At 38.3% G+C, this 26,254-nt stretch overlaps 1 protein-coding gene across 3 annotated transcripts; it reads right to left on the bottom strand.

Moving 5' to 3' along the window:
• On the bottom strand, positions 1–26,016 carry cbc (protein CLP1 homolog). 3 transcript variants are annotated; one of them, XM_076184934.1, is made up of 9 exons: positions 25,878–26,016; positions 20,025–20,125; positions 18,681–18,842; positions 16,254–16,491; positions 13,122–13,292; positions 5,705–5,892; positions 3,444–3,663; positions 924–1,014; positions 1–345 (listed from the first exon to the last, which is right to left on the bottom strand). In XM_076184934.1, exons 2-9 carry the CDS (start codon positions 20,106–20,108, stop codon positions 234–236), a joined length of 1,266 nt encoding a protein of 421 aa, XP_076041049.1. In that variant the 5' UTR covers positions 20,109–20,125; positions 25,878–26,016; the 3' UTR covers positions 1–233. The 3 variants fall into 3 exon arrangements, with proteins under 3 accessions (XP_076041049.1, XP_076041051.1, XP_076041050.1); XM_076184936.1 differs by lacking the exon at positions 25,878–26,016 and adding an exon at positions 24,712–24,735; XM_076184935.1 differs by lacking the exon at positions 25,878–26,016 and adding an exon at positions 24,344–24,380.
• Between the last annotated feature and the right edge of the window lie 238 nt (positions 26,017–26,254).

The following is a 26,254-nucleotide window of genomic DNA, read 5'->3' as shown; positions in this document are numbered from 1 at the left end:
TATGTCCTATGGCCAATGCACATTAGACTTTATTTTCACATCTTCTTTAACAAAATTTTTATACTTTTTACAAAAGTCGTATTCATAAACTTTTTTCCATTAAAAAATACTCAAAGGAAATATACTCATAACTTATTAATGCATATTACAGACCTTTTACAAATAATCATAAAAGATCACAATGCATGAATTACAATAAGGCATCCAAAAATATTTACACAATTAGTCAAAGGCTAATTGGAATCCATAAACTGAATGTCGGAAAGAAGGAGTATTGTTTGAGGCAGCGGTTTTGGTTGCGGTGACAACACATTCATATATTTATTTTCTTCATCAACGTCCACACTGCAATGAGAAAAGAAGAAATTTAATAGCTATAGTATCAATACAAAGGTGTGTTTGTGTTGGGGGGGGGATAGAAATAGAACTAAGAATATATATGTACATAATATTTACTACCAAGGTCCCCCCATCTTCAAACAGTGTGACAAGAGACCATGGGACTGGGCAAATGAGATGGTAGGAATGGTTGAATGGGTTTTGTTTGTTTATGATGTGGATATGTGCTTTGACATGGCCACCCTCGTTTATATACAATTAAAACCCATTTAATTACCCCCTCCTATCTGAGCACCTAATGGATGAATGGTCATCCTTGACCTCTACCAAACTGCTCAGGTTCAAGGTACTGGTGGTTTTTGGGTAGGAAAGGCTGGATTGTATCAGAGGATGCCTCAGCATAGAGGTGAACTTAGTTCCAGATCTTGACATGAGAGGCACACAAACACTCGCAGCAGCCTCCATAAACACAGCCTACCCACTACACTATATGGCAGAACAGGTTCTGTGGATTGAACCTTTTAAGTTTGGGTGTGTGGCACTTAGTTATTATTAGATAAAAAAAAACAGAAAGGAATACTTACACACAAATAAATCCAGCAACATTACTTGTTAATACTTCTTCTGGGTCTGTTGTGAGACTAACAGCAAGTATGTGGTGTTTTATCTTGATGCCTGAAAAAACAAGACCACTTCAGAAATTAATCTAGTCTATGTGACAACACTCATAACAGTGGGTGATGTTTATACCTACTCAATGCTGTTGCCATTCTCCACCAAAATCACTCTGGATAGCTAATGATGGTTCATTATTTCTTCTATGGGTACTGTCTAATTCTAGAGCACTGGTATCATTTTCAATTTATGAGCTAAATAAAGGTATGCAGAAAGAAATATGTAACACAAACATCAACAGCTGATCAACACAAGTAAAAAAAATTTCATACATACATATACCAAAGGCTTTTTCCCCCTTATATGGGAGGTAGCCAAAAAACAAAGGCATAAAAACCACTCCCACCCATTCCATCCCTATCACACTCCACTCCCCTCCACCCTCTTCTCTCCCTCTTACCTTGGCACCTCCTGGATGATGGGTCATCCCTGCATCTTGTCTACTGCCCTGGGTCAGAAGCAGTGTCGCAAGACACAGCACATCCACAGCAAGGCTGCTTCATTAAATCAGCAAACCCCCCTCTCTGTCCCCTCATGTAGAAAAGGAGAAGACAGAGAGAAATCCCTTCGGGCTGTGTCAAATTTTTCTAACACATACTCCCTCATCCCCCACCCATTCCACCTCATGGATCACATCATCCATATACAACCATTCTCCATTCACCCCTGTCTTCTGTCCTCTCCTGTCTTTCCTCAATAGACATTCCCCTCTTTCCCAAAGCCCCCTTTACCCCATCCATCAATCTCATCCTAGGTAGCCCCCTCATGTTCACTCCTTCCCCACCTCTTTCACTAGTCTTTCTTCACTCATTCTTTCCATGTGTCCAAACCATCCCAATACTCTTTCATCCACCCTATCTCCCAATTCCCTTTCCACCCCCATTCTCCTCCTCACCTCCTCATTTCTCACACTATCTAGCCTAGTAACTCCTATCATACTTCGCAGGCACCTCATCTCAAACACATTCAAACTCCTTCTCTCTTCCTCTTATGTTCCATGTTTCTGCCCCATACAGTGCTGTCAGCAGAATCACTCCTTTATACAATCTCCTCTTAGCATCCATTCCCAAATGTCTATTTCTCATTACACTTTTTAATCCACCAAGGCATTTACTTGCTTCTGTCAATCTACATTCTACCTCCACCTCCACTCCTCCCTTTCCTGCCACATTCACATCCAACAGCTGGCTTACCTCCCACTTTTCTCCATTTTCTTTAACCATCTCCAACCCCTGACCCACCACCATTGCATTTACCTCTCACATCACCCCATCCATGTATAAATTGAACAGGCAGGGTGACATAACACATCCCTGATGAAGTCCCACCTTTACCTCAAACCACTCACTCTCTCCATTTCTAATTTTTCATACAGAAGGTAAAAATAAAATTCTCCAGGCACTCACACTAAGTTTTGTACTTCTGAGGTGTTGGGTGGTGGTATATTGTGCATGTATAGATTAAAGAGTATGGGGGACAGAACCAAGTCCTGTGGTACTCCATTCTTAAAGTTTCTCATGTGCTATGATTGGCCGTTGTATGACCCATAGGCATCTCTACCTGCCAGATAATTGACCAATACCAAAAGATAGCTGGCCAATTATCTGCCAGATAGAATTGTCTATGTGTTATATAATGGCCAATCATCATGTACCAGAAACTTTAACCCCTTCCATACGGTGCCGCATATGTAGGCGGCATGAGGAGCAAGTGGATACGCGAGGCTGCCATATCGGCGTCTTGATTATATTTATTGTAGTTGCCCCTGCGTAATGACATACTCTCTAAACTGCCTTTAATCACATTTTCTATGGTTATCAAAATTCACGGGTGAAAGAGAGAACGATCAATATAAGTGGTGACTATATTTTATGATGCGAGTATTATTACGACACGTCGTACGGCTGGCAGCGGATGCTGCCCGCGAGATTTAAGGCCCGTATTGAAGAGGTTAAGGACAGAGTACCACAAGGTTCTGGTCTATCACCCACACTCTTTAATCTATACATGTATGATATACCCACACCTGACACCTCTGAAATACAAATCTTCTTATGCAGACAACATAACAGTTACATGCACACACTGTAATGTAGACAAATCTGCAGAAATACTACAACCATATCTTTATCTTGATACACTCAACAACTGGTTCACTACAAACAGATTCAAAATACCCCCAACCAAATATACAGCCACATTTCTCACCAACTGGAGAGTGATACACAAATACATAACACACCTCTTTATTAACACAGCAGAAGTCAAGCATTCACAGTAGCAGAAAGTCAAGTAATTTGTTTATGGACTTCCAGTTACAGAAGTGAAATTTTGTTTGTGATGCCCACCTCTAAAAGATATCATGCCACCATGTTGAAGGAATTGCACTCTTATCTTTAAGTAATGCTGAAGAGCAAGGATTAACTTACTTGGTTCTACTGGAACAAGTTTGGTCATATGATCATCAACTTTCATATCTGCTGGCATACATGAATCTGGAAGAGCTGGAGCCCCAATCTTATAAATGGTGAGTGCACTGAATTTGACATCAAAGCTATGTGGGTGATACCTGGTCTTCAAGCCATAAAAATATTCCCGAATTCTGTCATCTCTTCCTGATCTCCTCATGGACTTTGTTCTTTCTACTACCTGAAAAATAGTAGAAACAATATAAAAGAACGAGTACATGTATATGGAAGGAGGAGGAGGAGGAGGAAAAAAACTCCCGCCTATCAGGAGGATGGCGCCCCTTACAGAGGACTTTGTAACATGGAATTTAATGAACTATGCCCTTAGTTCAACTATGCCAGTGGCAGGATTCGAATCACCATCCCTTTGACCTTTTGGTGTGAAAAAAAAAATATATATATATATATATATATATATATATATATATTACACATACATATATATATATATAATACACACACACACATACCTCCCTTCCCATATAATACAACTAGGTAAAAATACACATATAAATAGAAATATATATACATTTTTTTTCACTTGTATATGGGGGGGTGCCCTAGTCAAAACATAAATCCACCCTTTATCCATCCCACATCTATGTGTCTTGCGACACTGCTTCTGACCCAGGGCAGTGGACAAGGTGCAGGGATGACCCGTCATTCAGGAGGTGCTAAGATAAGAGGCAGGGTGGAGGGGTGTGGAGTGTATTCAGGGATGGAATGGGTGGGAATGATTTTATGCCTTTTTCTTTTTGGCTACCCCCCTTGTAAGGGGGAAAAAAACCTTGGTATATGTATGTATGTATGTACATCTATTTGTTGATGAAAGAGTATTAGGATGGTTTGGACACATGGAAAGAATGAGTGAAGAAAGACTAGTAAAAGTGGTATGGAAGGCAGATGTGGAGGGAGTGAACATGAAGGGACGTCCTAGGATGAGGTGGATGGATGGGGTGAAGGGGGCTTTGGGGAAGAGGGGAATGTCTGTTGAGGAAGGACGGGAGAGGACAGAAGACAGGGGTGAATGGAGAATGGTTGCATATGGATGATGTTGTGATGCATGAGGTGGAATGGGTGGGGGGATGGGGGGTGAGGTAGTATGTGTGAGCAAATTTTGAAACAGCCTGAAGGGATTTCTCCCCGTCTTCTCCTTTATGCATGGGGGGATGGAGAGGGGGGGTCACCGATTTAATGAGGTGGCCTTGCTGTGGATGTGCTGTGTCTTGCGACACTGCTTCTGACCCAGGGCGGTGGACAAGGTGAAGGGATGACCCGTCATCCAGGAGGTGCTAAGATGAGAAGGAGGGTGGAGGGGTGTGGAGTGTATTCAGGGATGGAATGGGTGGGAATGTTTTTATGCCTTTTCCTTTTTGGCTACCTCCCTTGTAAGGGGGAAAAAGCCTTGGTATATGTATGTATGTACATCTATTTGTTGTCCCTTTCATCTTATCTCCTTGTGGAGCTTGGGTCAGAAGCAATGTGGCAAGACATAGCACCTATACAGCAGGGCCTGCCAGAGAAAACTGGTTTACATTCACAGCTCCATTACACTGCAACCCTCCTCTCTCATTCACTACAGAATCTACAAAACAGAGAAGAAATCATTTCAGACTGTGTCAAGTTTTTATTCATTGATAACCTCTCCCATTCACACCTATTTCTTGCCCTCTCCCATCTCTGCTCAACATACATTCCTCTTGCACCCCATGTCCCTTTCACTTCATCCATCCACCTCATTCCCAGTCTTCTCCTCAAGCTTATTCTAAGTCTTTCTTCACTCATTTTGAGACCAAACCATTTTGTGATTGATTGATTGATTTGGTTTAACGTCACAAACTCCCCCTATCAGGAGGCTGGGACGGTGCCCCTTACAGAGGGCTTTGTAGCATGGAATTTAGTGAACCATGCCCTTGGTCCAACTCGCTGGCAGCAAGGTTCAAACTGCTGTTACCTTGACCTCTGCCATTTATTTTTTTTATCAACCCTACCTAACAACTTTCCATCTCCACTCTCTGCCTCTGCCTCATTTTTTTTACTCTATCCATCCTTGTAAACCCCACCATACTTCATAAACATATCATCTCAAACACATATTGGTTTATCCTTCCTACCTCCTTTAAATTCTAAGTCTCTGATCCATAGTGGCATGAACATCTTCACCCCTTCACAAAGTCTTCATAAACAGAAAGAAATGTTTTACTGAAAATAATCACACTTACCCCTCCACTTTTTGGCAGGAATACAACTTTGATGAAAGGAATATCTCGAACCAATTCGTTATATAATCTTTCCTGATCCAAAACAATAATCACGTCTACTTCAAACGACTGGGCAACATGAGTTAGGCTCTTATAACCATCCCCTTTAACCCATCCACATGTGTTGATGATCACACCAGATGCTGCAACTAGAAAATAAGAAAAAAAATTAGATAATTCTATAAGGATAATTTTACATACATACATATACAAAAGGCTTTTTCCCCCTTACAAGAAAACCACCTCACAAAAGCCAAGAAATTCCTCAACAAGGTCAAACACCCAGTTGAACTGGGAATATTCTGGTTCTTTTCAGGACAAGTTGCACAATGCACAGAACAACAGGTGGCTAGCCTACAATCTGCAAGAAGTCCTGTGCTTCATGAAGACCAAGTTCCCTCAAACTTTCTCAATGCCCCTTTTACCTCATTCATCTCATCCTTGGTCACACCCTCATGTTCACTCCTTCCACCTCTGCCTTCCACACCTTCTTTTTTTACTAATCTTTCTTCACTCATTCTTTCCATATGTCCAAACCTTCCCAATACTCTTTCATCAACCCTATCTCCCAACTCCCATTCCACCCCCTCTTTCCTCCTCATTTCTCACTCTATCCAGCCTAGTAACTCCTACCATACTTCTCAGGCACTTCATTTCAAACACATTTAAACTCTTTCTCTCTTAAGTTCCATGTTTCTGGCCCCTACAGTCTTGCTAGCACCATCACCCCTTTATACAGTCTCCTCTTAGCATCCATTCCCAAATGTCTATTTCTCATTACACTTTTATATCCTCTAAGGCATTTACTTGCTTCTCTCAATCTACATTCTACCTCCACCTCCACTCCTCCCTTTCCTGCCACATTTGCACCCAAGTATCTAAAGCTATCCACTTCCTCCAGTCTCTCTCCCTTAACCTCTTCAACCTGGGGCACATCACATGTGCCCCTGGTTTGTACTGTAGGGGTGGGGAGTGAACGTGAGTGCCCGAAATGGTATCTATGCAGTGCTAGTTAATTGTGTTAACTCGAAATTAGCAAAAATGAATGAAAACGACTCGAAAGCCAGTTGCGAATCAGAGCCATCTGGAGGCAATCCACTGAAACGCGATGTAAACAATAAACAAAGCGCCGCGTGTTACGACAATGAATTCTTAGGGTTTGGTAAGTACGAAAGAAAGAACTTAAGTAGATTATTAGAGATAGAGAGAGAGATGAGCAAAAATAGGACTCGGTGGGAAAATGAAATCATGGACTTAAGAAAAGAGGTAATTGGTTTAATTGATTGTTTATCTAAGACTAACCACGAAATTTCTGACCTGAAAAAAGCTAACTTGGATCTTACAAACGAAATTAAAGAAATGAAAAGAGACATAAATGAACTGAAGAATGAAAATGAAAAGAAGAAAACTAATGATAATAATAGCGAAAATCTAAAGCAAGAAGTGAACAACAAATTCCAAGAATTGACACAAAAGATCGAAGAAAACTTAGGTGGGGACAGTATCCAGGAAATTAAAAAGTGGAAAGAAAATATTGAAAATAAAGAAATTGCTTTCAAAGAAATAGTCAAGCAGCAAATGCAAGATAATGCAAAAGACACAATCATTCAAGTGATTAACGAAAAAGCAAATTGGGTCAGGGACACAGTAGATAGGAAGAAATGTATTGTGGTTTATGGGCTTAAAGAAAAACAAGGATTGGCGAGGTACATGAGAGAAAAAGAAGAAAAAGAGACAGCAGTAGAAATCCTTAATGAAATTCAGGGGGGAGATAGTGATTCAGGCACAGACTTAGAAGAGACTTACAGAATTGGTCGCTATACTAAGGATAGGAATCGACCTCTAAAGATAAAACTAAGGTCACAAGTGGTAGTAGAAGACATATTTGAAAAAGTAGGTAACTTGGCAAAGAGTGAAAAATACAATAAGATATGGATAAAAAGAGAAATGAGTACTGAGGAATTAGAAAAAGAAAGGGCGCTAAGAGAAGAAGCAAAGGAAAAAAAACTTGAAAAGATCGGAGACAGAATGCAAAGAATTCCAGTGGAGAGTAATAGACTTGAGATTAAGACAATGGCGCTTCAAAACGAACAAAACAAGGGAAGAAGAAACCAGGGAGAAGGAAGAAAATTAAAAGTGGCCTATACCAACATTGACGGACTAATTTCGGGACTGAACGAACTCAATGATTATCTGTTAGAAGCAAAACCAGACATAATGGGAATTGTAGAGACTAAACTAAGAGGTGAAATACCATCCACTGTTATCGGACAAGGTTTATACAACTACTGGATAAAAAACAGGGACAAGAAACAGGGAGGGGGAATCATGTTCTTGGCCAAGAAAGACCTAAAGGTGACAAAAATTGCAGAGGGCAAAGGTAATGCTGAATTGATCATGATAAAAGTCGAAGGCAAGAATATGAAAAGTAGAAAGTTTGTGGTGACTTATGTGCCTCCAAAAACAAGCGCTTGGAAAGAAATTGAACATAAAAAAATGCTAGATGACACAAGAAAATCACTCAATGAGATACTAATGGGTAAGGGTAATCTGGTAGTTATGGGGGACTTCAATTGCAAAGAAATTTGTTGGGACAGCATGACAGTGCAAGGAGGAGATGACTCGTGGGGCAATGTACTGCTAGATATGACCATGGAGTACACAATGACCCAATGGGTCCATGAAAACACAAGGTACAGAAATAATGAAGAGCCATCGAAACTAGATCTAATATTTACAACAGAGCCTGAAATAGTGCATAAAGTCCAGTATGAGACACCAATTGGAAAGAGTGACCATGTACTCATCGAAACTATACTAAAGGAAGAAATAGACATAGAGAGGAACGAAAAGCATAGGAAAGGAAGACTGAGGTACAACAAAACAGACTTTACAAAACTAAAGACATTCTTCCGGAATGCAAACTGGGTAATATTTTACAGGGAAGAAACAGCAGTGGAAGAGAAATGGAATATATTGATGGAAAACTACAATGAAGGGGTAAACAGGCATGTACCAAGACAAAAGCGAGAGAGAGAGTACATTAAATGTTGGTTCAACAAAAGATGCAGTGAGGCAAAAGACAGAAGGGACAAAGCTTGGAAAAAGTGGAGAAAAGACAAAAAACAAAGCAAATGGCAAATTTATGTTAACTATAGAAATGAGTATGTTAATGTGAGAAGAGAGGAGAAAAGGAACCATGAGAAGGATATTATAGACAAATGCAAAGAGCAACCCAAACTATTCTATCGGTATGTGAATGGTAAACTTAAAAACAAACAGGAATTGGTGAAACTATGCCAAGGAAACATAGAATACACAGAAGATTTAGAGATGGCCGAAGTCATGAACAATCACTTTAAATCTGTTTTCACCAGAGAGAAAATACCGAATTGTGACATAGACAAAAACAAGAAATCTCCCCTCATGAATGAGTTTACAGCATCACTAAAGGAAATATCAGAACATTTATCAAGGCTGGATGTCAGAAAATCACATGGCCCGGACGGTATTGCAAATTGGATTCTAAAGGAGTGCAAAGAAGAACTAACAGACAAAATACACATCTTAATAAACAGCTCACTCAAAGAAGGAAAGATACCCGAGGACTGGAAAAACGCTAACATTGTACCAATACACAAAGGAGGAAACAAAGAAGAACCCACCAACTATAGGCCAGTATCACTAACAAGCACCATTGCCAAAATTTGTGAGAAAATAATCAAGAATAGATGGGTAAAACATCTGGAAGACAATGACATATTAAACCCAAGACAATTCGGATTCAGACAAGGAAGATCATGCTCCACAAACTTAATATGCTTTTACTCAAGACTAATAGACATAGTGCAAGAAAGAAATGGATGGGCTGATTGTGCATTCCTAGACTTGCAAAAAGCCTTTGACAAAGTACCACACAGAAAACTACTAAAAAAACTGGAACACATAGGAGGAATACAGGGAAACCTACTAAAATGGATAGAGGACTTTCTGACTGGTAGAAAGATGAGAGTAGTGCTCAGAGAAAAATATTCAGACTGGAAAGAGGTGATCAGTGGAGTACCGCAAGGATCTGTGCTGGCACCAATAATGTTTGCTATCTATATGAATGACATGGATGAGGACGTGAACTGCTACATGAGCTTCTTTGCCGATGACGCCAAACTGCTAAGGAAAATAGAAACTGATGAGGACTGTGAAGCACTGCAAGAAGACCTAAATAGGGTATGGAACTGGAGTCAGAAATGGGAAGTGGACTTTAATACTAAGAAGTGTAGCATAATGGAGTTTGGAAAAAGCAAAAACAGAATATCAGGAAAATATACAATTGGAACCAAAGAAGTAAAGAAAGTAGGATCCGAAAAAGATTTGGGAGTAATTATCACGAACGACTTGTCCTATGATATACAGATTAACAAAATTGTCGGGGAGACTTACAATTTGCTAAGATCAATAAAAGTGGCGTTTACATACTTGGACGAAGACATGATGAAAAAAATATTGGTTACATTGATAAGGCCTAGATTAGAGTATGCAGCGACATTGTGGTCCCCCAGTACCAAAAAGAATATAAAGAAAATAGAAAGAATCCAAAGAGCAGCTACAAAAATGGCACCTGCACTTGCAAACCTATCATACAAAGAGAGATTGGCTAAACTGGAGTTACCGACACTGGAGCAAAGAAGAGAGAGAGGTGACCTATTGACCATCTACAGAATCATGAAAGGCACAGAGGTACTCGATAGTGAGAACTTACTTAACTGGGACAAAAGAAACACAAGAGGACATGGAAAGAAAATAAAAAAACATAGCTATAGAAGAGAACTGAAGAAAAACAGTTTTCCTCATAGAGTTTTGGACACTTGGAACAAACTGGACAATGAAATAGTATGCGCAAAAACCATTCATGAGTTTAAAAACAAACTAGACACTGCAAGATACAAAGGCGGGACAACACGAGTATAGCTCCCCTTCCCGCAAAATACAACTAGGTAAATACAACTAGGTAAATTAGCTGCCCGACGTGCGATGTTGCATCATAATAATCGCATTATAAAAAATAAAGTCAGTGCTCAATCGTTCGTTCTCTTTCACCCGTGTATTTTGATAACCATAGAAAATTGATGAAGCCAGTTTAGAGAGAATGGAAATTACATAGGTATGACTACAATAAATATAATCAAGATGCCGACGTCGGCATCATCGAGTACCCACTTGCTCCTCATGCCGCCTACGTAGGCGTCACCGTATGGAAGTGGTTAATATTCACTTCCAATTTGCTGCCATCCTCTCCACTTGTACATCTCATCACCTTATTTTTATCCCCATTATCTTAAACTTCCTTCTTTAGCACACTTTCCCAAACTCCATCACTAATTTCCTTAATCCTCTGATTCTGACACAAATGCAACGTCATCAGCAAACAACAACTGGCTTATCTCCCACTTTTCTCCATTTCCTTTAACCATCAACAATCCCCTGTCCATTACCCTTGTTTTTAACTCTCACACCACCCCATCCATGTATAGATTGAACAGCCAAGGCGACAACACATCCCTGGTGAAGTCCCAACCTTTACCTCAAACCACTCACTTTCTACATTTCTAATTCTAACACAGGCTTTACTACTCTCGTAAAAAAAATTTGATTGCTCTTAACAGCTTTCCTCCTATCCCATATATCTGCAATACCTACCACAGTACTTTCCTGTTTACCCTGTCAGCCTTTTCCAAATCCATAAAGGTCCAAAAAACATCCTTACCTTTACCTAAAGCTTCTTCACATATCTGTCTTACTGCAAAAGTCTGATCTATGCAACCCTTACCTGTCATAAACCCACACTATTCTTCACCAATAATTCCCTCTATTCCTCTCCTAATCCTCTCAATCAGGACCCTCCTATAAGCCTTCCCAACTACACTCAACAAGCCGATCCCTCTGAAACTACTACACTCACACTTGTTCCCTTTTCCCTTGTAAACCAGAACTATACAAGCACTCCTCCAGTCCTCCAGCACTCTACCTTCTTTTAGACAAATATCAAATAACCTTACCAGCCAGTCCACCATCAATGTACCTCCTTTTTTAAGACATTCTGCATGGCACCCATCTAATCCAGGTGCTGTACCTGCTCTCATCATCTTAATAAATGCTTTCATCTCACCTTTCCTTATTTCTCCTCCATTTTTCTCAATTATCACTGTCATTTTCTTAGCACTTCCCACTGCAACTACCTTTCCCTCCCTACCCTCCTTCACATTTAGCAACTCCCTAAAATACTCTGCCCATCCTCCTCATACTGCCATCTCTTCCATTATCATCTCTCCATCTGCAACTTTTACCTTTTCTTCTCTACTTGATTCACCTCCCCTTCCCCTCTTAATTTTCTTCTAAAATATCTTTTCATTACTTTCAAAATTTTCTGTCATACTCTTACCCCATTTCACATCCGCTCTCTTCTTTGCCTCCTTTATCTTATACTTTACTTCTCTTTTCTTTGTACCTCTCATATGAGTCTCCTGTCCTACTTTGCAACCAATTATAGACTGCACATATACAACACCTAGACCATCCATTCCATGAAATAAATACCCTCAAAGTCAAGGATCCCCTTGACATGATAGGCATGCAAACACTTGCTACAGCCTCCACAAACACAGCCCACCCACTACACTACATGACAGAAAACCCACACATGCCAAAAAACATAAAAACAACATCCAAATACCTATATCACACATAAATTCTTTCTTCTCTTTCTCCACAACCACCAGATACTCGCCTCCAGAAGTATATCCATAAACATACTGATCACAGCTCCATCAACAGCCTGACCCCAACATCCATCCCTCTCAATACTCTCTCCCCTGAGAAAGTTCACCTAGCCAGGCTGGTGTGGTCACCATCCAGCTCTTCTAAGTTACCAGAGGCAGCTGGATGACCACACCAGATACTGTCCAGGATGCAGGATGTAACACTTCACCCCATATCATACAACAGATTATGGAAGATTGTGGGAAAAACCCCATTCCAGCCATGGCGTTCCTCAAGGAAACAGGACTGCTTGGCCATAGTCTAAGGGATGAGAAGAAGAAGAAGAAGAGGAACAACAACAACAACCAACATTGACAATACATCAGAAGATTTATAATAGACAAGGTAATAAATTATGTGCTTGGTAAATTAATACCATGGTTTGAAAATTAATATCAAAGTAAAAAAAGACTGACAGGGCATAAGTTTCTAGTTAAATTTGCAACCTTGTCAAATTTATCATGGAACTTTTAAATCTATGAGCATTAATCCCAAAGCCAAGAACTGTAGGGTTGATAATAGCATATCTACTATCATATTAAAAAAAAAAATTGTGTCCCTTTACCTTTTCTGTTGACCCCCATTTTATTGTGTACTGTTGCCGCCATCCGAGAAACTAAGATATTGTATAGGGTCATGTTCTCCTGTGGAGAAATATGACCAAAATTGTACACAATGGGAGCTTCTTGAGAAAATCCTTCATCAACAGATGCCGCTCTCTCTACAAGAAGAGCTCCTGTAAAATAAGTTATGAAATTTAGAGAATTTTTTTTTTTTATTATTACTAGGGAGTAGAAAGGGAGCTGGCAGACAGGGCTGATGAAAGATTATTGAAATGGTTTGGGCACATGGAGAGAATGATTGAAGAAAGAATATAAAAAAGAGAGGTACACAAGTGGATGGAGTGAATTTGAGGGGACAACCAAAAAGTGAGATGGATGGATGGATGGATGGGGTAAAAGGGGCTTTAAGCAAGAAGGAGAGATCTGTCAAGAAGGTAAGGGAGAAAACAGGGGATAGGTATGAGGGGAGAATAGTTGTATATGGATACTATATTTTGAGTTTTTGACTAAGATGGGAGGGAGGGTGGAGGGGAGTGGAGTGTATTTAGGGATGGAATGGGTGGGAATGATTTTATGCCTTTTTCTTTTTGGCTACCTCCCTTGTAAGGGGGAAAAAAGCCTTGGTATATGTATGTATGTATGTATGAGTTTTTGACACAGCCTGAAGGGATGACCTGTCACCCAGGAGGAGCCAAGAAGAGGGAGAGGTGGTGAATGGGAGTGGAGTATGTGGGGATGAAATGGGTGAGAGTGGATTTATGCCTTTGATTTTGGCTACCTCCCTTGTAAGGGGGAAAAAGCCCTTGGTATATGTATGTATATATATATATATATATATATATATATATATATATATATATATATATATATATACATATATATGGGTGTATATATATGTATATAATGTATATATATATATATACATATATATATTTATATTCATATATATATATACATATATATATATATATATGTATATATATATATATACATATATATATATATATACACGTATACCAAGGGCTTTTTCCCGCCCATATAGGAAATGGAATGGGTGGGAGTGGTTTCTATGCCTTTTTCTTTTTGGCTACCCCCCGTGTAGGGGGAAAAAGCCTTTGGTATATGTATGTATGCTGAAAGAATTTCTCCCTGTCTTCTCTGTTTTTTGCAAGAAGGGATGAGAAGGAAGGGTTACTGCATAAATGAAGTGGCCTTGCTGTGGATGTACTGTGTCTTGCTGCATTGCTTCTCACCAGGGCAGTTGGCAGGAGACATAGATGACTCTATATCCATGAGGAGTTAAGATTAGAGGGAAACAGTGGGTGATGGATAGGAGTGGAATGGGTGGGAGTGGGTGCATGTACTGGTTGGCTACCTCCATTATAGGGGGGAAAGAGGTCATTGGTATATAGACAGACAGACTGCTGCCACCGTTTCACAATTTCATTTTCTCCATATAGCACATCTACAACTGATTCTTTTATCATCAAATTCCTTGCTTGAAAAAATGTCTTTACTGCTCTCAGCTATTCATAGTGTCTTTTCACTTTACTATCGTATACAGTGAGTCCTCCTTATATGGTTATTCTTTATATGGTTATTCTTTATCCAGAAATTCACACTAACGGTATTTAGTAATTACTACCCTCGATTCTATTTATGGTAAGAAAAATTCAAAGGTACAGTATCTGGTAGATATTTTGAAGAGGAAAGAGCAGGGAGAAGGTACGTCTGCCATATCCTATTATCATATGTTATAATGGGTTCGGTATACGATAATTTCAATTTGCAGTAAGGTTTTCAGGAACGCATATGTACCATATAATAAGGACTTACTGTATATTTCATTCTATTTCATCTAGCTCTTTCTAGTCCTTCACATTACTTCACTCTAAATAATCTCTTAACTCTCCTCCTACTCTCTCTTAAGCTTTCTGCTAAGTTTGTCTAACGGGTTTTGCATTAGATTTTCTCTCATTCTTTCATTGCTTCCTTACATGCTTTGTCATATCAGTGGGTTTTTTTTACCGGTGTTAAGTATCCAGCATGGTTCTCTGCTGCTCTATATATAACCTCTTCATGTTTTCTTTAGTTTGTTGTTGTCAATATCCTCTTCCTCAGCATTATTTATTAAATTTAGCACATCAAAACTGTTCCTTAATCTGGTATTCCTCTTACATACCTTCTATCTTTAACCTGCCCACATTGTTCCTTTTATTTCTGTTTTCTGAGGTCTTCTGTGTTGTTAATTTTGCTTTCATGTTTCCTATTACCAAATTGCAATCACTGCTAAAGTCTGTTCCCTTGTATGATTGTTAATATTGCTATGTACTTCTATGTTTTCTTTGAATTAGTATGTGGTCTATTTAGTTCACTGTGGTACTGTCCAGGGATATCCATGTTTGTTTATGTATATATCTACATTTGAATAGTGTACCACCAATCACCATATTTGTGAGTGCAAAGAAGGCTAGTCTTACACCATTCTTGTTATTCATATGTAGGATTTCTCTACCTACCTATCACCCAAAGAAAGGTCTCCATTTCTCTGCCTAATTTGCATTTATATCACCACCATGGGTGGAAGTGGTTTCTATGCCTTTTTCTTTTTGGCTACCCTCCATGTTGGGGGAAAAAGCCTTTGGTATATGTATGTATGATATTGTGTGCTGGTATGTCATTGTTTATCTCTTGCAAGGTGGAATAAAATAGATTCTTCTCATCCTCTCTGATTTCTGTAGGACCTCCGACCTAAATCCATGAACCCAAAATAGTCCTCAGTGATATGAATTATATTGTCCATAATGATAAAAAGTGGTAAATTGTTGTGACATTACACAGTACAAAGGTCCCATTCACTCCATTCTCCTTTATCTATCATACAAGGAAAATACTGTAAGGATATGGCAAACAAACAAATAAAATTATGTACTACTTATAATACATTTTCAACATAATCTACTGTTCTAAAACAGTAATATACTATGTTCACTTTGTATATTTTCTTGTGCAAACTATACAAACCACTGTATTGAATAGTGTCAACATCATTTCTGACTGGACTGCAAGGCAGATAAAACAACAATGAGTAGAAATCATAATTCAAGAGCTAGGTGAACGAAGGAAAAACTTACCAATTGTTCCTGGTACAGCAATAGCACCTTGGCCACAGTCTAAGTCAACGTACACAGGTCTTCTTCCCATTCGAACACCATAATTCAAAAGAATGCGACATAGTGTAGACTTCCCAACATCTTGAGGGCCAACAATCATTGCAACAGGTCCACGAACATAATTTTCATCATTACTTATTCTCTCATCATTTTGTTTGCGTAGTCTTTCTAAGCAGGAGTGAGTATTCAAGTATGTAACCTATGAAATTACAACATTAATTAGTAGGGCCTATTCTATCAATCTAGAAATTCTAAAATATATACACTAAAGCATAGAGGTAATCAAATATATGAATCAAATACATGGTTTTTATGCCTTTTTCTTTTTGGCTACCTCCCTTGTAATGGGGGAAAAGCCTTTGGTACATGTATGTATGTAAATACATTGACTATCCATAATGGAGACTGTATGTTAACATGTAACAAATACTTTAGGGTCTGTTTTGGGGCCCTCCTACGGACCAGGGCCACACACCATTTGTCTATATTACAGTGAGAATCTCTGCTCACGGATGAGTGACGTTACTTTTGTACTACTGCTGTTCCTACTCAATGCTGTTCCCTTGAAACTGTCCTTTACTACTTCTATGACTCTACCTCCATCAGACAAGACTGGACCAACGGCAACAATGATGGACTCATCACCCTGATCCACCAATCAATGTGCTTTGTGGACACAAGTATTACCATCAAATCTATCCTTCCTCCCAACCACAGCACCATCAAAACCCAATCAATCCAAATCCAAACAGGTAACAAATCCAGAATCACAACAGTTAACATGTACATCCTCCCCCACAGCTCCTAACAACTTCAGGCCTAATCTCAATCAACTCACAACCATCCTCAAACTTGCCCTATGTGGTGACTTCAATCCCGAGTCATCTGCTTGGTATGTCAACAACCTTGACACAGAGGGCTTGGTTTACAGACACAGCTTTAATCACTAACCATCTTTTGCATTTACTGTGCTGGGTTATCATTATCAAGTCATCTATATATGACAAAACATTGGTATTCAGTTCTGGTTCAGAAACTGAAAGACCACTCATGAAGAGGTTGAACAGTAAGGGGGATAGTACTGCACCTTGAGGCACTCCACTATATAGATTTTTTGTACCTGAGATATGGTTGTTTTAGGTTACTCTCTATTGTTGCAATAAAGTTGGTTAACTACCTCTTGGCAATGTTATAAATATCTCTCTTAATGATCTTTTTAGATGGTATGTGTCTACTTCAACCTCACCAGTATCATACCCTTATCAACTGAAGTAATCTCTATAATGGTGTGCTTTATCTATATAGATATGCTTAGTGCTACTCTCTCACGATAGACCCCATCACTGTGGCCTAACCAGTAGTAGATGTAACTCTTGTTATTTGGTCTCACCATTGCCTGCTTTTCTTACTTAAGAGAGAACCACTATATCCATTCTAAGCCTCCAGAGCTCCACAGATTAGAAGGGTTGTCAATTGTCTTGGAAGAGAGAATGGTCCAGATGCCTACACAGAGAACCCACCATAGTCCACCCTGGTCCTGGTTCAGCTTGCTAATGGCTTGTTTGCGCCGACCAGGTTTGGTGAATTTAATGGGCAGGCTGCAAACCCAACTTTACCAGTATAAACATGAAAAATCAAACCAGATACAGAAGCCATACCTCTTTCACCACTAATTATATAGATCGGACCATTAAGATATTGAAAATCTCCCAAGCTGAAGGCCCAGCCAAAATTTCATACATCCACCTTGCCCAAACAGCCATAAGAGTCTAAGTGACATTTTTAAATACTCCTGGTTACAGAACAAATACTCAAACACCTGGAGAGGAGGAGGAGGAGGAGAAGAACATGATCCCAATCTTGAAACCAAAGCATCCGCCCCCCCCCTGAAAACACAGCACCTTACAGACCAATCTGACTACTATTCAAACTAATAGATTGGCTTATAATAACAGCAACATGTTTTCAAGGAGGGCCACTCTACCAGCACTGCTCACAGTCAATCAGATCATCGACAACAGCCTCCAGGTGGATCCACAAATCACTTAAGGAAAATATATTGTGTTGTTGTCTAGGGATCATTAAAATGGAACACTGTAGTGTGAGGTGTTCTGTGTCTTGTGTGTGGTAGTTACATCTTGGGCAGTTTGTATCTGTGGCCAGACCTATAGTGTGTTAACACTTTCAATTTATAACAAGTTATCACCACATGAAAATATATGCACACTCACTAAATAAGCCCTTAAGAGACAAACCATCAAATTCAGTACTCCACCAACAACTCCCAGAAAAAACACTCTAACATCTCAAGTCAACCAAATATAAGCCCAATGCTATTCACATACTACATTACAAATCTAATTATACTTAAAAATGAGAAATGCTTACCATAGGTGTTTCCTTGGCAATATAAGTACCCTCTGTGTTTCCTTTCAGTTTAAGTGTGCATCCATGCCAGGTGAAGACAGCAATTTTGGCTCCAGAGTGGAATGTGTAAACTTTATTTGGAGCCAGTTCTGTACCAAACACCTCTGCTTTACCTGCTGTTAGCTAAGGGAATAAAATAACATAACATAAACAGGTCAAACAAGTGAATGGATAAAAGCACACTCTCACACACATACACTTGCCACTTCATGGAAGGTATGCTAGGAACATGACATGAAAAAGGCTAGGGAAACTACCTCCATGATTATGAGAAATGACTCGTAATGATCAGAATGATGATGTGCTTAAATTACATCCTATTCGATGAAAATAAAGTTTAAATCACAAGCCTAAGCAATGAAGTACTGTAATAAGTAGAAGTAGTTAGAAGAAAAATTTACAAATACAGTAAAAGCCCTCATATCCAGCCTTCTAGTATACGGCACCTTCAAATAATAGATGTATTTTTCACAAAAATAAAAAATTGTGATAAAGACAGACATATGTAAAAAAATAAAAATAAAAAATAAATAAATAAATAAAATAAATTAAATTCCCATGTGAGTTTAAAATTCCTGCGTGTGGTTCTAGTTGCTCCTGCTGCCACCAGGGCTTCTCAGTCCCGTTCACTTCTCCCACCATGTGTTAGCCACCTCCATGCACGTGTTAGCCAACTCTATTTCATCATGCCCAAGGTTGAGAAGAGGAAATATGTGGTGCTTTCACTTAAGAAAAAGGTGGACATATGCAGAAGATTGGAGAAAGGAGAAAATACAAAAATACTAATGGAAGGAGGAGGAGGAGGAGGACAAGGAGGGGAGTAAGGTAGATATGGAGAAATAAAATGAAGAGGAGGAAGAGAAGAAAGAGGAGTAGGAGGAATAAAAGAAAGAGGAGGAGGTAGTGGAGGAAGAGGAGAGGAGGTGGTGAGCAAAGTTGACAGAGATCTTGACACAGCCTGGATACAAAGTGCCAGGCTCTCAAGGCTGCACCTTCCAACAGAGGTAAGTGTTCATAATTTCTGAAGATGTGTGGCAGGAAAATAATCTTTGACCTGCATCTTGCAGACCATCACTGGTTGTTCTCATCTTTTACCATGAAATTAGTCAAATTACTTAAAACAGAACTTATCTTTCATGATGCACTCATTTTCATACAAGTTCATTCTTCCTCTATCTCTTTCATGTACAAAACAATAAAAGGTAAATCAGGCCTTACACAAATTTTTCATGTACACAGAATGTCTATCATATATGACGAACAACTATTTATCAACCTGTAAATACATAACTAAAAATTTCTTACTGTTAGCTCCACAATCTCCTTCTTGCCTTCAACTTCAAATCTCAATTCTGAATCCACATCTAAACGATGCTCCTGCTCAACCATCCTGGCACTGAATAAATCTGAAAGAGGTTTTTACTGTATAAACAATTGTCCTGCCGAGTCAATAAAAATTCTGCATTACAATTACTATGGAAAGGCATGCCAACAAGATATTTTTAATTTATAATAATGTTAATCAATCAATTAATCTATTGCCCTAGATCTCTCTTGCAGAAGACCCATGGCTCCTAGATAACTGGTAAAACCTTCCCAATTTAGCCCATGACACACTCAAGGAAGAAATATTGTATTGCTGACTAGATACAGCTAGGATAGTTTAGTGTCTGCTGTGTGATGAATGTACATCATCTAGGGCAGTTTGTTTCTATGGCCAATCTGATTCTGTGTTGGTGTTGTTTTACTGGTGGATGGTGACCTGAACATAGTCACAGTTTATTGGCTGGGGGGGGGGGAATCTCTTGTGCTTGGAATGTCCCCTGAGTTAATCTTCAGATTCATGAACTAGACCATGAGGGATGACAAAAAAGTTTGGGTAGACTTTTGCTGCCCTGACAATAACTGAGAAAATTATGTTTTTTGTTGTTTTGTTTTGCTTTCATATAGCCCTCTTATATCCAAAAGACATAACTTGCATGAATGTATGAAGCTGAAATTGGCATAAAGTTTTGCATAAGGGAAAATTCAACTAAATTTGTAATTCTGAGATATAAAAATGATGAGAAAGACATTTATTGTGCCATAAATGGGTCAAATTGAACTATCAAATTATATCACCGGTATAAATTTTTATATACATCATGATGGATTCTGACAAAGTGAACAATATTCTGGGTCTTGAATACACTCCTCCCTCTATTTACGAACTAGTTATGTTCTTGAAAAACCGTTCATATATTGAATATACTTAAATCGAGCACTTTTTCCCATATAAACCCATTATATTATGCGAGATAGGTTCTTATAAACAATTTCATGTCCCTATAAAATCATCACAACATTAAATATGCATAATCTTGAATACTGTTCTCTGCTAATTACATACAGACACATAAAATATTAATATGTAAAGTAGATAATAACCAAACAAATTTGCAATGTCCTTCACTCTCATTCCTTTATCACTTTTCTTTAGCACAGACAACTTAGTATCTAGAGATATTGCTTTCGTAGCCCTCTTAGGCTTGTCACCATCCTTAATAGGGCTTCCTGGACGCCTAGGAGGCATAATGTCACTTGAAATAATGCTAATAATCCACGATTAACCGAGACCGGGTGAGCAGACCGAGCAGCACACAGCATTGTTTTGAAAACAATAACAAACGTACATATCTATTTTCACTTTTATTTTATTTTTTTTACCTGGACATATGGCATTTTTTTTCTTTAATATTTATGATGTAAAAATAATTTTCTTTTTAATATTTATGATTTAAAAATGCAGTAATTTTTTCAACAGGATTTTATTCGTTATGGCGAATTTCTAGTTCATATTTCGATTTATGGGACAAATTATTTTTTTATTGTTATAGCGAAAATTCGTATATGGAGCGTTCTTAAATCGAGGGAGGAGTGTACTTTGACATTTACAGAATTTATAATACGATACACCACTTTTTCTACAGCTGTATTTAGAATTTGCACATTTTGTACAGGTACATACTATTGCATATTCTTCTGGGGCTGGTATCTATCAAAACAAAGATGGCACCTCAAGCACCTGTTGCAGCTCTGTTCATATTGTTTTTAACAATTGGTATTATTTTAGTTGTGCACACCTACATGATATAACATTAGAAAATTAAATATTAATTTTATAAATTATAATACATGAACGTAATATGCGATTTTCTTGGCGGAAATAAAAAATAAAAAAACCTTGCTACAAGCAAATTTACTAACAAAGAAGCTGCTACTATACGGTCCAGATGCCATGCCAGTCCAATCACTATCAAACCACGGCTTTCATATTGTGGACCGGGTGTTCTCCAACTCCAGGTGACGTTAATAAGCACTGTTACAAATATGTAGGGCTTCCTTGGACCTTATGAGAGAACGGTGTAGGTCCAACTCAGCCCATTACCAACTCAGTCCGTGATTCAACCAACTCAGCCTTTAAATCAACCCCATGGATATTCCTGCTTGGCCCATTCATTCAGGATGGTCATTAATACTGGTATGATTTTCCTAGGAAGAATTTGTGGCCTAACTGCATAATCCCCCACCACAGATTTGACCTAATGCACCTCTTACCATCGACTTTTTTTGGGGAGATGGTGGAGGATTATGCAAAAATGCTGAACCTGTTACAATGCAATGTCCAAGATTTGGTGTTTAACAAATTTGTCAGATAGAGTTCTTAGCATAGGCTACACCTCGCTCCATGGCCAGAGCCTAGGAATGTCAGATGAGAGACAGACTGACATGATACACCGGTCCCCAGTGTAATGTTTTTCAGTGTTACATCATTCAAATGATGATGTCGTGCGCATGATGCTATGATGTCATACTGCCGATCCACCTGATCGACTCTGCTTGGGGTAAGCTGAGTCAGGTGGAACCTACACAACGATTTGACTGGGTCACGAACCTATGTTTGACAGGCTTAAAACTATCTTTTCACGGGAGCACTTTATCCCCTTTCTCATTATCATGTAGACTGAAGGTCTAGAAAGTTCTGTTAGCCTTGAGCTGTGAGTCATGTGAGGTTAATGTTGTACAATGCAGCCAGTATGTGGAGTTTGCAATACTAAATATCAAAGGAAGTAAGCTAGTTCGTTCTTAGATAGTTTGAATAGCGACATTACAGTAAACTGATTATCCCTCATGGTGGTAAAGTTATTTTTGCCATTCTCTATCTGACCTTTTGAATGATATTTAATTTGATAAATGGTTTGATGGTTGTCTGCTTGTTTGCTTATTTTTTTAAACTTTGTACAATATTCATTATTCGCTTTGAGGTTTTAAGTATGTTTCTGTATTTGTAAATGCTTTTATACTGAGTATCTATAATATTGGTAAATTTTACTCCATATGGTATTCTGATGCTTGTCAGAATTTTGTGCATTATATGTGCTAACAATAATTGTTTTTACAATATGTAACCTGTGGTTTTTTTCATTAAAATGTATTGTGATGTCATATCGTTTTGGTATTGAATTTAATAAGCAAATGTACATTATATGTGCTAACTGTAATTGTTTCTTGTGTTATATACATGTAATTTCAATAAAGGACTTTCATTTTTAAATGCATCAGTATCAGTGATATGTCATATCATTTTTGTATTGAATTGGTGTCATTCAATGTACGCTATTCCTTTTTTTAATTACCCAATAAAAATGTAGACAATGTTCAAGGGCATTCCAATGCAAGTGCTTATAGATGTTGATTGTAACATTATTTCCATGTGATGAAATGAAGTAATAATCTAATGTCATCTTTTTATTACCGGGTACATTGTATTCTAAGCAAAATTTAAGTTTGATTTCATGTTTTTATGTGTCAATCTAATGTGCTATTATAAATTTGTCTAGGCCTATATATATATATATATATATATATAGAACATTTAACATGTTTAATGAATACTAGTATAACATGCGTAATTAAAGGGCCGAGTTGGTCGAATCACAGGCCTAGTTGACCCTAAATCTGAGAGAACATAGGGTTCTTCCGTTGTCTGTTAATTACCCGAGGTACAATAATAATCAGGCCGTCACCATCTGTTATGACAATGACCTGGATGATCTTTAGAATTTGAGGTACTGAATTACTAAATATTGGTTAGGTAGCATTGGTTTGTTAGGTTAGGTAGGTTAGGTTAGAATAGACTAATTTATCATCCTTTCCTTTCTTTGACCTCGGCATCTATCAAAATAAAGCATGGCGTATCATTCAATTGCCGCAACTTTGTTTGTTATTGATTTCCTTCACAAAAATCACATATTACATTGACCTATTATAATTTACAAAATTAATAATTAATTTTCTACTGCTATATTGCATAGGTGTGCACAACTAAAAATTTACTTAACTTTTTCTGTTATTGATTTCTGCCAAGAAATATATATATTACATTGAATTATTTACAAAATTAATATCTAATTTCTATTGCTATATCATTTAGGTGTACATCTCTAAGAATTTACTGAAATTATTAGTGCTACCCTAGCTTGAATACTGCTACCAACTCTGGTCCCTAAACACAATCACAGAAATAGTAGAACTGGAATGCCCACAGCGATCTTTCACAAGCAAAAATACAAGGGTTACAACACCTTAGCTGCTGGGAAACTTGTACAGCTACAACTATTTTCCCTTCAGTGATGCAGAGATGTACATTATTATCTATACCTGGAAGATTTCAGAAAAAAATTGGTCCTTAATGTCAGCATCACAAAAAAGACACACCCAAGTAGCTAGGTCAAACACTGCTAGAGGCACCACCGTCTATGACATCTGCCAATAGTGTGTCATTGTATGCGCACACCATTCAAACGGCCAAATTTACATATCGCGGGAAATCTAATTCATAAAAATGTCACATGAGTGTATTTACTATGATCGTAGTAAATTTCACCCAATCATATCATCAGTTACATGTCGGTACATAAAAACGTAAGATAAACATGGTGGCCTGCATTACACTTTGATACAGTTTGATGACTTCTGTTGGTGATCGACGCAGCTAGACTGGGGTCCCACTGTGACCAGGCAACTCCCTCACATCATTGGTCCAATCGATCAGTCGGTTGGTGTTGGAGCTGGTGTATCCTGGTGTTGGTGGCTGGTCTGGTATTTTGGCCAACCATATATCCAGATGTTTTTTGAAGGTGTCTGGAGACACCCCTGTTATGTTTCTCAGTGTGGACAGGATGTAGTTCAGCAGTAGATTGAAAAAAAAAATTGTTTCAATGTGAAAAATGAGCTAAAAAAAAATCCATTAAATGGGCAACAGACACAAATAAACAAAAACTACTAGTCTCACGGATTATTCTAATACCAAAACCAGGGCAGGGTATTACGGGAGAGCTGAGAAATCGTAAGTACAAATTTTTTTTTTTTCCTTTCGGGTCGTATTATCGGATAACGTAAAACGTATTGCGACATTTCAACCCCCGATGTGGACGTGTCTGTTGAAGCATGCTATAGCCTACATACATTTTGGCCTGATTTCCTGAGACAATATAAGCCTAATTTTGTGCCCTTCAAAATGCAGTATCTTGGGAACTAGGACAACTAGATGAATAATTCAAATTGCATTGTACTCATAGCGACATTCTGCATCCCATGAGAACTACTTCAGCTCAAATATCAGGAATTCCATTTTTATGTTGACCTAGCTAACCCAAGAAGAGGAAGGCTGTGTAAGATGTTATATCATGACCATTCCTGAAAAATCTAAAAAATATTAGGACCCTGACACACCGCATTTTCACACACAAGGGAACACGACTCTTCAACTGCATCCTGACAAAGCTCAGGAACTTAAGTGTTGCATCACCCGAAATCTTCAAACACCACCTAGCACCTGGATCATGGATGCATGGTTGGCCAAGATTCCAGATCAACCACCCACGCCAGGATACCCGAGCTCCAACTCCAATACCCTACTGCACTGAATCATGGAGGGAAGAGAGCTGGCTGGCTTTAGTGGAGATTCATCTCAGCTGTGTCGATGACAGACGAAATTAACTTAAGGTTACAGGTATTGTTGGGTATGGATAGTCAATATTGTTCACCTCTTGCAATTCTGTACAACCCCAACACCTTCAAGTGAATTCACATGATATAGCAGATCTATTTCCTTACCTTTAGTCTGGATATTCTAGTTAAGGGAGCTGTAATAATATAATATAATAAAAATTGTCTCTTTTCCTCTTCCGCGTCCACTATTACAACAATTTGTAAACACTATACGACACAAGTGTATGTTTACAAAAAGTAAAATTATCCGTATTGTGAAGGATAACAAAATAATTGTCTTTACATATTGTCATCTTTTTAAGTCCCATATCTTCATAGTCAATCAAAACATTATAATCTGATAAAAAAATATGCATAGTGCCAAAATTATGCAATAGAAATATATTTCAGATATTCCAAAATTAGATCATAGCTTCACTTGACTGCAAGAATATAGTATTTTGTTATATTGATATTAAGGACAATTAATCTAAATAGAATTG

Source organism: Oratosquilla oratoria, chromosome 5, assembly GCF_046742065.1.
Source record: "Oratosquilla oratoria isolate Oo_2021 chromosome 5, ASM4674206v1, whole genome shotgun sequence".
NCBI lineage: Eukaryota > Metazoa > Arthropoda > Malacostraca > Stomatopoda > Squillidae > Oratosquilla > Oratosquilla oratoria.
Note: the sequence above shows the minus strand (reverse complement) of the source record. Positions and strands in the feature narration are given on the sequence as shown.